This window comes from Sorex araneus, chromosome 1, assembly GCF_027595985.1.
Source record: "Sorex araneus isolate mSorAra2 chromosome 1, mSorAra2.pri, whole genome shotgun sequence".
Classification (NCBI taxonomy): Eukaryota; Metazoa; Chordata; class Mammalia; order Eulipotyphla; family Soricidae; genus Sorex; species Sorex araneus.
Window position 1 is genome coordinate 13,548,118 of NC_073302.1, and position 12,182 is coordinate 13,560,299.

The 12,182-nt window shown below is 53.6% G+C and overlaps 1 protein-coding gene across 3 annotated transcripts in view; it reads left to right on the top strand.

The window, feature by feature from the left end:
• Nucleotides 1-12,182, top strand: part of CDK5RAP2 (CDK5 regulatory subunit associated protein 2) — a 185,789-nt gene that overhangs the window by 93,943 nt on the left and 79,664 nt on the right. For all 3 annotated transcript variants that reach the window (XM_055143649.1, XM_055143654.1, XM_055143650.1), the window contains exon 14: nucleotides 10,158-10,255. In XM_055143649.1, the coding sequence (XP_054999624.1) occupies nucleotides 10,158-10,255 (98 nt within the window). The remainder of the gene's footprint in view (nucleotides 1-10,157; nucleotides 10,256-12,182) is intronic.

Genomic DNA, 12,182 nt, shown 5'->3' on the forward strand with positions numbered 1-12,182 from the left:
GATGTTTACCCCGAGACACGATTCTGAGATACCAGAACATGGGTTAAATGGAGGGGGCGGGGAGAGCAGAGAGAGACAGGGAGGAAAGAGAGAGACAGAGAGAGACACACAGACAGAGAGAGAAAGAGGGGGAGAGAGAGAGAGGGAAAGGGAATGTGTGCGCGCGAGCGTGTGTGTGTGTGTGTGTGTGTGTGTGTGTGTGAGAGAGAGAGAGAGAGAGAGAGAGAGAGAGAGAGAGAGAGAGTCCAGGTTATTTCCAAAGACCCAGATTGACATCAGAATTCCAGCGCGCCCAGAGTTTGGGGGAGAAGTGATTTCCATGCCAGTGTTGTATATTCATCCTGCCAGGCTGTTGGCAGGAGTACAGCAGAGCAAAGGCATTCTCAGACACTTGGTGCTGAAAATCATCTGCCTCACGCGTGCCCTTTGCAGGAAACTCCGGGAGGCTGCTTCTCTACCCTCAGAAAGCAGCGGAAAAAGAGAATGACAGGGGCTCCGAAAAGCAGGCACTCACCTGGCCGGGGTCACACCCACGGCCTGGAGGCCGGCTGGCTCCGGAGGGAGGGCTGTCCCGGAGGGATTGCCAAGAAACGGAAAAGAAGCTCATCAGCTGCCATGTGGAGGAATTATTTTGAGTTTTTTGAAGAAAACCTGGAGATAACTATTTTCTTCGGTTCATAATTTGGTTTTCCGAAGTAAATAAACAGGACAAAGCAGTGCTCAACTGTTCCAAGGAAAGCACAGAACCGAGCGTGGGTCGGAGCCAGAGCGATGGTGCTGCCTTGCACGCGACCAACCGGGCTTGTCCCCGGCACCCTGAGTGCGTCACTGCCCCCTGCCAGATGGGACTGCTGAGTCAGAGTCAGGAGACAACCCTGAGCCCAGCCGGATGTGGCCCCAGGACAAGCAATAAGAAACAAAAACAAAATTCATTTTAAAAAATCAACATTGACTGGTTAGCAATGGAATCCTGGGGGCAGGATAGCTGAGCAGCGAGCTGTGTCTGTGTGGCCACGGAAGGGTCCATGTGGAATATTGGTTTATTAAAGCTTCAGCTTTATTGGAACCCTTAGAAAGGGGGTTGGGGCAGGTGAATGTCAGAGCAGTTCCCTTCATGATTACAGGAGGGACCAGCAGATAAAATCTCCTCTTAAGAAGCCAAAAACTTCTTAAGAAATGTCATAGGAAACATGAAGGGTATAGTAGGAGAAATACTCAGAGTTCACAGACTGTCCCGAGGGAGGGACTTAGGTGAGAAAGGGAGCCTTGGGGACTTCTGGTTTTCATTTAAATCTGGCAGTATTATTTGATAGTGTGTGTAGGTATATAGCAGAACTTTAAAAAAAAATGTAAAGTGTAATTCAGGCACGGTTGTCTCGTGATAATTCTAGAAATTCCATTTTATATTTGTTTTGTGGACTGGAGCCATAGCACAGCAGGTAGGGCATTTATTTGCCTTGCACGCGGCCGACCTGGCTTCGATTCCTCCGTCCCTCTCAGAGAGCCCGGCAAGCTACCGAGAGTATCCCGCCTGCACGGCAGAGCCTGGCAAGCTACCCGTGGCGTATTGGTTATGCCAAAAACAGTAACAATGAGTCTCACAATGGAGATGTTGCTGGTGCCCGCTCGAGCAAATCGATGAGCAACGGGATGACGGTGCTACAGTGCTACAGTGCTATATTTGTTTTGTAGTTTTTGAGGGGACCACCCTGGCAGTTCTCTCGGATCTGAGGGGCATTGCCAGGGGTTACCAGTGCCACACCCAACAGTGTGCCACACCCAGCAGGGTGGTACAAGAATTGAATTCAGGGCTGTAGCAATAGTACAGCGGGGAGGGCATTTGCCTTGCACATGGTTGATCCGGGTTCGATTCTCAGCATCCCATATGGTCCCCCAGCACCACCAGGAATTAATTCCTGAGTGCAGAGCCTGATCGCTGCTGGGTGTGACCTAAAAAGCAAAAAAAAAAAACAAAACAAAACACAAAAATTGTACTCGATAGATCCTCAAGCCTGCAAGGCATGTGCCACCCCTCCCCTCGCCCTCTGTGCTATCCCCCTGTTCCCCACATTGATTATTTGATCCTTAGTTCTTCCTGTTTGCAGTTCCATGGGCTTTCACAAAGAAGTGTCTGTTTTTGTTTGTGCTCCGCTAATTTCTTACACAAAAATTGGCATGAGGAATTAATTCCAGTGGGGTGCTAAGAAAGAAATGTGGTTGTCCTTCTTGATTCCCAGCAGGGTGGTCCCAACCTAGCCAGAGTCACCAGACTTGAAACAGGACAGGATTCTGAGCTGATTCTGGCCCCAAGACCAGAGTAAGGGGCTGTAATCCTGCCTTGGAGGGGGTCCCCTTGGGGAGCTATAGAATCAGGCACTGTCACGAGTCGCTCCCTGCCCCCACCCTCCTTGTGTTGAGACCCCAGTGTGAGAGTGGGGATCTGGCTCCTGGCTCTCTAGAAACCAGGGCCGGAAGGCCACCTGGCAGGTGTGTCCTGTTTCCCGAGAGACCGGGCCGGCTCGCTTGTGGTGTGTATGCCCCCAAGAAGTGGAAGTGGCACCAGGCGGGGGCAGAGGGAAGAGACTCAAAGTTGCAGCCAGACCAGGGGAACCCCAGACTCAACCCAGACCCCGGGGGCTGGGCCTGGACTTCAGCAAGCTCCCTGCCCATTGGGGGCGAGAGGGCAGCTTGGGGTGACCGCCCCGCGGTTGACTTGGCCCTCTGCCCGGCTTTCCTGCTCTGCTTCTCCAAATCATGATACTGTGCAAGTTTTATTTAATTTTTTCATTGTTAAAAATGTCATTGTGGTTTTTTTCCCCACCAGGATGTTTTTTGTTTGTTTTTTTTGTTTGTTTGTTTTTTTCTTTTTGGTCACAGCCCATGATGCTTAGGGGCTGCTCCTGGCTCTGTCCTCAGGAATTGCTCCTGGCGGTGCTTGGGACCATATGGGATGCCGGGGATCGATCAAACCCAGGTTGGCCACGTGCCAAGCAGGTGCCCTACCCGCTGTACTATCACTCTGGCCCCGATGTTCCTGTTTTTATGACTTCTGTGGTTAGAAGGGCTCAAGCCAGTGGCACACTGAGCCTGCCCTCGAATAGTTAGCCTGTGGGGTTGAGGGCTAAGAGTTTGAGGACTTGACAGTTATCAAATGGAATAAAATATCTTTTTAATGTGTGGTTAAGAGGAATAAAATATGTTACCTTGGAGCATTTGGGACAGTTTTTTTTTTTTTTTTTTGTCTTTCCCTCCTTATGAGCACTGCCTTAAGATTTGTTTGGGTTCCTTAAAAAATTCAGTGAGAAAGACTCGGGGTCACCCCCTCAAGCATCATGCCCTCCCAGAGCGCTGGGAAAGGGTCCCCATGAAGCCGAGCAGCAGGGGGCCCCCGAGTTCTGTCTCCCTTGTCACTTGCTCACCCCCCCACCCCCCGTACCCACTCTGCTCTGGCGACTTCCTGCAGATTCCGGTCTGTGTCTTGGCATGTGCTGGTCCATCTGCCCGGAAGGCGTTTTTCCTTCCTCGTTTCCCCGGCGACTCCTACACATCCCGCACGATGCCACTCACTCTCGCTGTGGCTCTTCTTCTGCCCTTCCCCCCTACCCCCCCTCCCCCGGCCCACTTGGGTGTGCTTTGCTGGCCCACTCGTCATAGCATCGAGTTCTGGGCCGACCCCACGGGACCCACTTTGGCGCATGGCTCGCTTGAGCCCGTGTGTGCCCTGGACTCGCACCCTGTGAGTGGGGCACTGACCTCCCTGCCTGTGGCCACTGCTTAGCCCGGAGCCGGGCTCCCGGCGTGCTTGTCGGGTGAGCGAAAGCTTGGTGTGAGAGGAGCGGCCAGGGTTTCCAGATGCAGCCAGACTCCCCCCGGCTCTGGGGAAGGCGAGGAGTCCGGAGGAGCCTCTCGGTTCTTTCAAACCTGGCTTTAATGAAGTCCGAAGTCCGGACATTCAGAAGACAGAGAACGCTGAGGCAAATTAGCTCCCTGATGAATGGCGCTGGTCAGGACTTGTGGTTTTCTGACGGGATTCTCCAAGTAATTAACAAGTGTGCCACCAGCAGTCAGAGTGGACAGGGGCTGGAGGCTCGAAGGCGGGTCCCAGAGATCTGCTTGCTGCCCAGGCACTGACCCTGTAGTCGCTGGAGGGTCAGTTGGGAGGTACCAGGGCAGCTGAATGGAGGTACCAGAAGGACCAGGGATTAGGGAACAACTGGTGTGCTTTAGTTTTCATTTTCTTATTATTTATTTTTGTGACCAGTCCACAGGGCAGTGTGGCAGCCATCACCTTTGTGTATCAGGTCGCCCTAAACCCTGGCCTCTTCCTAACTCGGACCTCGTGTGGAAGTGTGTTCTGCCGCTTCTCGGTCGTACGTGTCAGCAGACTCGTGGGGCCCTGGGGCTGGGCTGGAGAGGAACTTGGGTTCTCTCTGCGACTCCGCTATGCCACTTGAAGTGACTTTGGCAGGTCTGACCCTAAATTCCAAGGGGCAGATTGTTTTGTGACTCGGACTTGCGGGGCTGCGCTGACCTGTGACGAGGGCCTGTCCGTTTTGAAACCAAATGCACCCCTTCCGGTGTTGGAAGTGGACCGATCTTCACTGATTTGGAGCCATGGAGTGAAATGTGCTATTTTGAATCACAGTTCAGTCAAGTAAAGAAAGTGTCCAAATGCTGAACAGAATGCTTATGAATTGATGGAATAGACGAAGTATTTTAAAACTTCCTCTCACTCATTTAAGGAGTACTTGCTCCGCTTCATTTTAATTTTTTCCCCCCCCTGTGCTGCACAATCTTTGTATAACCTCAAGTAGGACGTTGTTTCACGGGATGTGTGGTTGTATCTAGATCCTTGTGATCTTTCAAGTTTCTGTGCAAAATGCCCAACAGTTTTAGCAAAGGTTTTAATTCTGTCACAAGACTAGTTACAAATTGTGGATAAAGAATTACACAGGAACTGAAGACATAGTACAGCCGGGAGGGCACCTGCTGAAATCTCACATGGCCCCGTAAGTCCCACCAGGAGTGACCCCTGAATACTGCTCAATATGGCCCACCCACCCCGCAAAAAATATATATATATAATTATTTGGCATAATAAATAATAAATAAAAAATAAACAAGACGGCCAACATCCAGAGACTTTAAAACCAAGCTCCCGGAAGACATCTAATAGCCTAGTTCTCCCTCTTTAGAGAACCTGACAAGCAACCGAGAGTCTATTGCCCATTTGGGAGAGCCTGGCAAGTTCCTCGTGGCGTATTCATATCCAAAATACAGTAACAGATATATATATATATATATATATATATATATATATATATATATATATATATATATATACCTCTCAGAGAGCCCGGCAAGCTACTGAGAGTATCCCGCCTGCACAGCAGAGCCTGGCAAGCTACCCGTGGCATATTTGATATGCCAAAAACTGTAAAATAGGTCTCATTCCCCTGACCCTGAAAGAGCCTCCAATCATTAGGAAAGACAAGTAAGGAGAGGACGCTAAAATCTCAGGGCTGAGTGTAATAGAGACGTTACTGGTGCCTGCTCGAGTAAATCGATGAACAACTGGATGACAGTGATACTTTCAAAATAATTAAATATTGTTATTTACGAACTGTATATCTTATCTGTAGGTGTCAGTTTTAGAGACTCCAAATGTCATAGCTTTCAGTTCTGCCTCTGCCCTCAGCCCCCCAAGAAAGGTATACTTTTCAGATTATAGTTCTTTCTTTGTAGAAAATGTGGATTTTCTTCTTCTAGGCCCCGGGCTATTTCGTGTTGATTTAAGACTTATCCGCTGCCCATTTCCACAGAGAACTTAAGGCGGTGATGTCTCCATCGGCCGTGGCCAGTCTGTTTTCTTCCTAATCATTGTGTGAGCCTGAGAATTAATGCTGGATGATCAGGGAATTGAAGACAAGAGTAAGAAACACACTGGCCGTATTTAACTTCCCGCAGCCCCGAGATTTATAGCGCAGCTCTTGCCGTGCCTGGGACGGGGCCGCTGAATTTCCCGAGTATTAAAATAAATGCCTTTGTTGCTGAGCTGTGACATAGCTACCGAAATAGACACCCTCGATCCAGCAGGCCGCTAAATTGCCCTGATTGCCAAGAAGTGAGCCGTCCCGTGCTCTGCGTGTCTGCTGTCTCTTCAGATTGTGGCCTCTGCATCACCCATGTGCCTCCTGGTCGGGAAGGCGCCCCCGATAGCGCAGTAGAAAAAAAACGCCCTGGCCTGGGGGGCTGGACTCCCAGCTCGGCGCCTGATTAGCCCTTTGACCTTGGACAGTTCACTTAATCTCTCTGAAACTCCCCATTCCCAGAGAGGGGAATTACACGCTTAACTCCCCCGAGAGGGTTAGAAATCGCCTGTTAGTCCAGAGTGCTTTCGGTTGCAGGCTGCAGAATCCAGTTGAAGCAAACCACAGGGAGTGGGGTTTTTTTGGGGGGGAGGGGGGATGTACCGGGAGCTCCCTCAGCTTCCAGGGGAGCATGGAATTGCTGTGTCCTGGGGCAGGTGGGGCCTCGGCAGCTCCCTGGGCCTCCTCGGCAAACGTCGTGGACTCCAGGGCTGTTGGTGCTGTGGTTCGCCCGGGGACCCGGCCCTGTGCGGTGTGCTGCTTTCAGCCTGGGCATCTTGGAGAGAGCCTTGCAGGATGCCTGTGGCCTCAGCCGCCAGCTCACAGGGCAGAGGCTGTCCGGGGTCGGTTGTCAGGAGAGGCAGGGAGTGGGGGGAGCCGTGGAGGAGGAAGTGCAGAGTCCGACATGCGGTTGTGTGGCTGTCATATCTCCGAGGGGAAATGGGGTGGGGTAAACGCCCTCTCGCCCGGGTTGTTTGTTGGGAGGCGCGGGGTGGGGGTGTCAGCGTCTCCTGCGAGCCAGTTTGCCCCCTGCGCCCCCTCCCCGCCAGGCAGCGCCACGGCCTTCACCAATTCTGCCGAGGGAGCCAAATGACTTCATTCTAATGGGGCATGATTCAGCGCAGGGGAATAGGTGATTGATGAAATGGGACCCAAATGGCTCTGAAGAGTTCATTTATTTAACATGGGTGAGCAATTTGCTTCTAGGAAGACGTTGACTCACTCTGACTTCCATTATGCAAAATATCCACAGGAATCTCTGCTCTTAAGATTTATATTGGTCCCTGCGTTCCTCCCTTGCCCTGTTCATCATCAGTTTGGCAGGGAGTCGCGGCAGCCGTGGCTCGAGGCCCCGGCACTGTGCCCGGCTCCGGGTGGACGGGGTTGCCCGCAGGGAGCCCCCAGGCCCACAGGCAGGGACTTGGAGCACTTGCTCTGGGAGGAAGGTGCAGTCGGGGCTCCTGGGGGCTGGAGGAGGCTGACTGTGAGTCGGGGAGGACTCCCGGGGGTGACTGTGCTCTGGGCAGGTTCCGAGAGACGCCCTGGAGTGTGTCCGTACAGAGGGCAAATGGCGGACACGGGGGGGCTGTGGGAACCTGGGGAAGCAATTGTGGGGGGCTGAGCCTGGCACCCCACCCCAGGATGCCGGGCGTCCTTGATGACCGGAAGTTCTGGCCTGTGGCGATCCAGTTAAGGTACCAGGTCCCTGGGGTGGAGATGCTACCCCTGGGCACCAGTCCGGTGCCTCACACCTGAGGGTTGGCTGGTCTGCCCCACTCAGGAACGACCGGTCTCTGTCCCTGGTGCTGAATTGGCTGTCAGTCTTTGCGCCGTGGAGGGACTGCCTTTGCCTTGCTTATTCAAAGCTGGAAGTGTAGCAGTATCCTTGGTCAGAGGTTCATAGCTTTTTTTGGGGGTGGGGTGGGGGTGGAGCTTCCCTATCTCTCTTATCATCTGTTAAAGCCAAGGAACATTTTTTTTCCTGAAAAAAATCTTAATCGTGTGAAATACATGGGCAGGACTAGAAAGGAAGCCCGTTTTCTGGAGCCCCCGTTACAGAATCCTGCCGAAACGGTACTGCATAAGGTCTGGGTGTCGGGGCGGCAGTAAGAAGAGACATTCGGAGAGGCCTGCCACACCCACCGAGACATTCTTCCCGTGACCAAGTCACAGGGCGACACTGGCAGGCCGGGGCCGTAGCCAGACTGCAGCCCTTCCCGCCGTGATGGAAGGAGTCGCCCGATGTCCATTAGGGGCTCGTGGGAATAAAGACTGCCAGCCCTTGAGTCTGAATCAGGCTCAGAACCCTTGTGTGGGAGTCAGGAGGCTCTTCCCTGGGGGAGAAGGTGTGAGTCACTGTCAGACTCTCCCTGCTGCGCCCTCGATGCCCCCCCCGCCCCCCCACACACACTAGAACCCTGTCTTTCTCTCCCAGCATTTTGTGAAGCTCTTGTCTGGGCCAGGCCTGCCTGCTGCTTGCATGACCTTTACTTATTTATTTATTTATTTTTAACAAATCTCTTCTTTATTCGCAAAGAGTTTTGTATTTCTAGGCAATTCCTAAGAGAGAAGGGGCTTTGTATTTCGGGCGCCAAGGATGAGGCTGCCGCCTCTGGGCATGCCTGGTGCCTGAGCGGGGGTTGGGGAGCACCACAGACCCAGCCCTGCAGAGACCCAGCCCTGCCCTTTGTCCCCCCCCCCCCAGCACATTCACTGCTGCGTCTTTGGTGCCCTTTGACGCAAAAGGGTCCCATTCAGCTCTCTGCCGCCGTGTCTCGATTCTCTCATCATCAGCTGCAGCAGTTGCTCTGTCCTCCCAGAACTTTCCCGACCACCTGGATGCTTCAGAAGCATGTTGGCCCATAACACAGATCGCAGGGTTGTGTCTTGATGTTTCTTGGTGGTTGGAGGCAGGTCTTGAGGCATCCTTAGCAGGAATAACGTGGGAGCTGGGCTGTCTTCTCCGTGTCCCTGTGCTGGCTTTGAGAACTTTATGAAGGCAGCGTCTGCTGGGCGTCTCCACTAGACAGCGTCCCTCTTTATTTCCTTTGTAATTTAGCATTTTCCTGGAGGCATTTTGAGTTTATGTAAATATCCTAATCTTGAAGCTTCTGCCCATGACTTTTAGCCTAAACCTCTTGTACTTCCTGACTGACGTATTACTATGATGGTTGTCAAATAGTGATTTGTTTTTCTAATTCCATTATCCCTTCCTTCTCTATTTATTAATTGTTCTATTATAAAGAAGAGCCTGTGACTTTCCCCATTTATTCACGGATTCGTGTCAGTACGGACTCATGAATTTGTTTTGCTCACATTATAATCTGTTACCATTCTGATTTATTTTGCTGCTCAAATTGCCCCAGATTTGATCTATCAAAGTAGCTCTGGTGTCCTTTCGACAAAACTGCATCATCATTTAAGCACCTGTTTTTTGGCATGAAAAATTGCTGTAAAATGTGTCTTGTATTGTCCTGGATTTTTTTTTTTTCCCTCTTGTGCCACTGTAAGGGGACGTTTCCGTCAGGACCCCAGATTTCCTCCACAGCTCACCTGTGCCTTCTTTCATATCACCACAACAGTGTCACCCACGATTTCTCCAGGCTCTAGCAAGTCATTTCCCAAGACCCTAGACCTCCTTCGACGGTGGAGCCAAAACCTGAACTTAAAAAGAAATTAAAAAAAAAAAAAAGAGTTTTGGCATTCTGGGTGTTCACGTACACAGTGGCTGCCTGCGCAACTTGGCCGCTGAGGAGACGAGACTTCCTCTGGAGTCTGGCAAGCTTGTGACCCTGAGGCCGCCTGGCTTGAAAGTGGAGCCCCCTAGGTCTCCTTCTCTTGGGGAGGGAGACCTTGAAGTTGCAGCTCAGTTCAGCCACAGGTCCCTTTTCTCCAGAACGAGGCCGGTCTCGGTTGGTGAAACTTCTTTGGCTTGAGGACAGACGTGGAAAGACTTGTCTTGTAGTGTTGTGAAAACAGCCAGCAGCTCCACGCTGGCGCTTTTCCCTGGGGGAGCGGGTGGGTGGGGGTAGGGGGTGGGGGGCATGATCCCAGCTTCCTGCAGTAAGTAGGAAGCACGGCTGCAGCTTTGGGAAGCATGCCTTCCCCCACGCCTCCTGCAGGTGGCGCTCTCCGACTGTGTCCGGATCTCTGGCTCGCCAGGCCCAGGGGGGACTCACCCTCATGCCGGTGGCGGAGCCAGAACTCTCCAGGCACTGTTTGCGCGACGGGAGGATGTGCTCCTTGCAGACTCGGCCCTTCATGTCAGGTGCCCTTTGTCGTTTCCAGGAAAAGCAGCAGTTAGACTACGAGGAGCTGATGCAGGTCTTAAAGAAAGAGCAGGCCGTCTACGCCCACCTGGTCAGGTCTCTGCAGGACTCGGGCAGGTAAGGCTGGCCGCTGATTGATGTTGTCTTAATTGAGACGACACTGGGTAGGGGGTGCCAGGCGCGGGCTCAGGGCCCTCCTCATGTCAGGCATGCGCTCGGCTGCCTGTGCTGCCGCCTCCCCAGCCCCGGGATTTCTCTGGGACACCACACACACACGTCAGAGAGTCAGTGCTCCGCATCCTGCCGTCTGCTTGCTGGGGGCGGCCTTGTTTTCGACCGGAAACACCTGTTTTTCTGCCAAGGGTGATCTGGTGCTGGGCAATGAATTCCGGGACAAAAATTCATTAGTAATGACTCGGACGTGCCCAACACCGTATTGTAGATGAAGGGAACACATGTGTGTTCCCTCCTAAGCGCCTCACGGCTCTCCTGGGAGCTGCGTGACGCTGTTTCAGGGCACGGAAACCAAGAGCTTCGAAGTCTTGGTCGCACTGGGGGCACAGCAGAACCCTGAGCCTCTGTCTGACGGAGCGCTCGAGTCTTTCCAAAGTGGCTGGAACTAGGCGGTGTGAGGAGCGCTCATGGGAGGCCCCCTCGCTCTGTGGCCACAGCCAGTGGGCACTCCGGGCCTCTGCGTGCCCGTCTGTGGGTGCAGGGCTGGCTTCCACCTCTCTGCACAGGACAGTGCTTGCAGGTGAGGGGAAATGCTGTCTGCAGCTGCAGGGGGCACGGAATGGGTGGGGATGCTGAAGGCATAGCACTGGCTGCTGTGGGCCTGTGTGTGTGTGTGTGTGTGTGTGTGTGTGTGTGTGTGTGTAGGCAGGGGCCCAGTGTATGTGTGTAGGCAAGGGCCCAGTATGTGTGTATGTGTATGTGTGTATATATAGGGGGCCCCAGTGTGTTTATATGTGTGTGTGTATATATCTAGGGGGGTGTGGTTGTCTCACTGCGTTGTCTGCTGCTTCCGGTTGACCCTTCAGTGGAGCAGAATGAAGCCACCCTTGTGCCCCAGGCCATGTGCCCTCCCGCACGTGCCCTGCCCTGGGCCGGTGCACCTACTTGGGCGCCACTTGTTCTTGAGAATTCTTGAGGGCTGTGCCCAGTTATGAGGCTTAAGGTCAGTCTCAGGATGGCTGCCCCATCCCCGTTCTGCTGCCCTCTCAGTCGCCCTCTGGGCTGGACTGTGCGCTCCCTGGGGTGGGGGCCCCATCATGTCTCATTTCTCAGGGCCCTGCACTGGAACCAGGACGGAGTCGAAGCTTGGGATTCATGTGCCTCCCAGCGCCCCCTGCCCCCCAACCCCCCATCTCCCTTAGGCGGTCATTTCCAGGTTTGAAGATCAGCAGTGAGTTCAGAGCAGATGCAGACATGCTGGGGACTGTCAGGGAGAGACCCCTCTCCGGCGGCTCTCTCGGAAGTGAGCGTTTTCCGGAAGGCTCAGCTGCTGCTGGCAGGCCTGTGGGGGCGGGACTAAGGGAGGCTCCCCGAATGGTTCCCTCTGGGGCCCAGGCTCCCTTCGGGGCACCCCATTGGGGGCCCTGAGTGTCAGTTGCTCTCCAGATGGGGCACCCTGAGAGGCAGAGGCAAGGGAGGGCCGTGGGCACGGAAGCTTCCAGTGGTTTCTGTCCATCTTCATGGTACAGATGTGTTTGGGGGGAGGCAGACCTGGGTCCAAATCCCAGCTCGGCCACTCAGCAACTCTGCAGGCCAGAACGAATCATTTTCCACTGACATGTGGATGTGTTCATACAGTTGAAACTGCTCTGCCCCCTGCCCTCCTGCCCCCCTGCTTCCTGCCCCCTGCCCCCCTACACCCTGCACCTACACCCCTGTCTTTTGCCTTCCTGCCCCCTGCTTCCTGCCCCCCCTGCTTCTGCACCCTGCACCCCTACCCCCTGCACCCTGCACCCCTGTCACCCCTGTCTCCTGCCTCCCTGCCCCCTGTTCTCCTAGACCCTACCACCTGCCCCCCTGTTCTCCTACT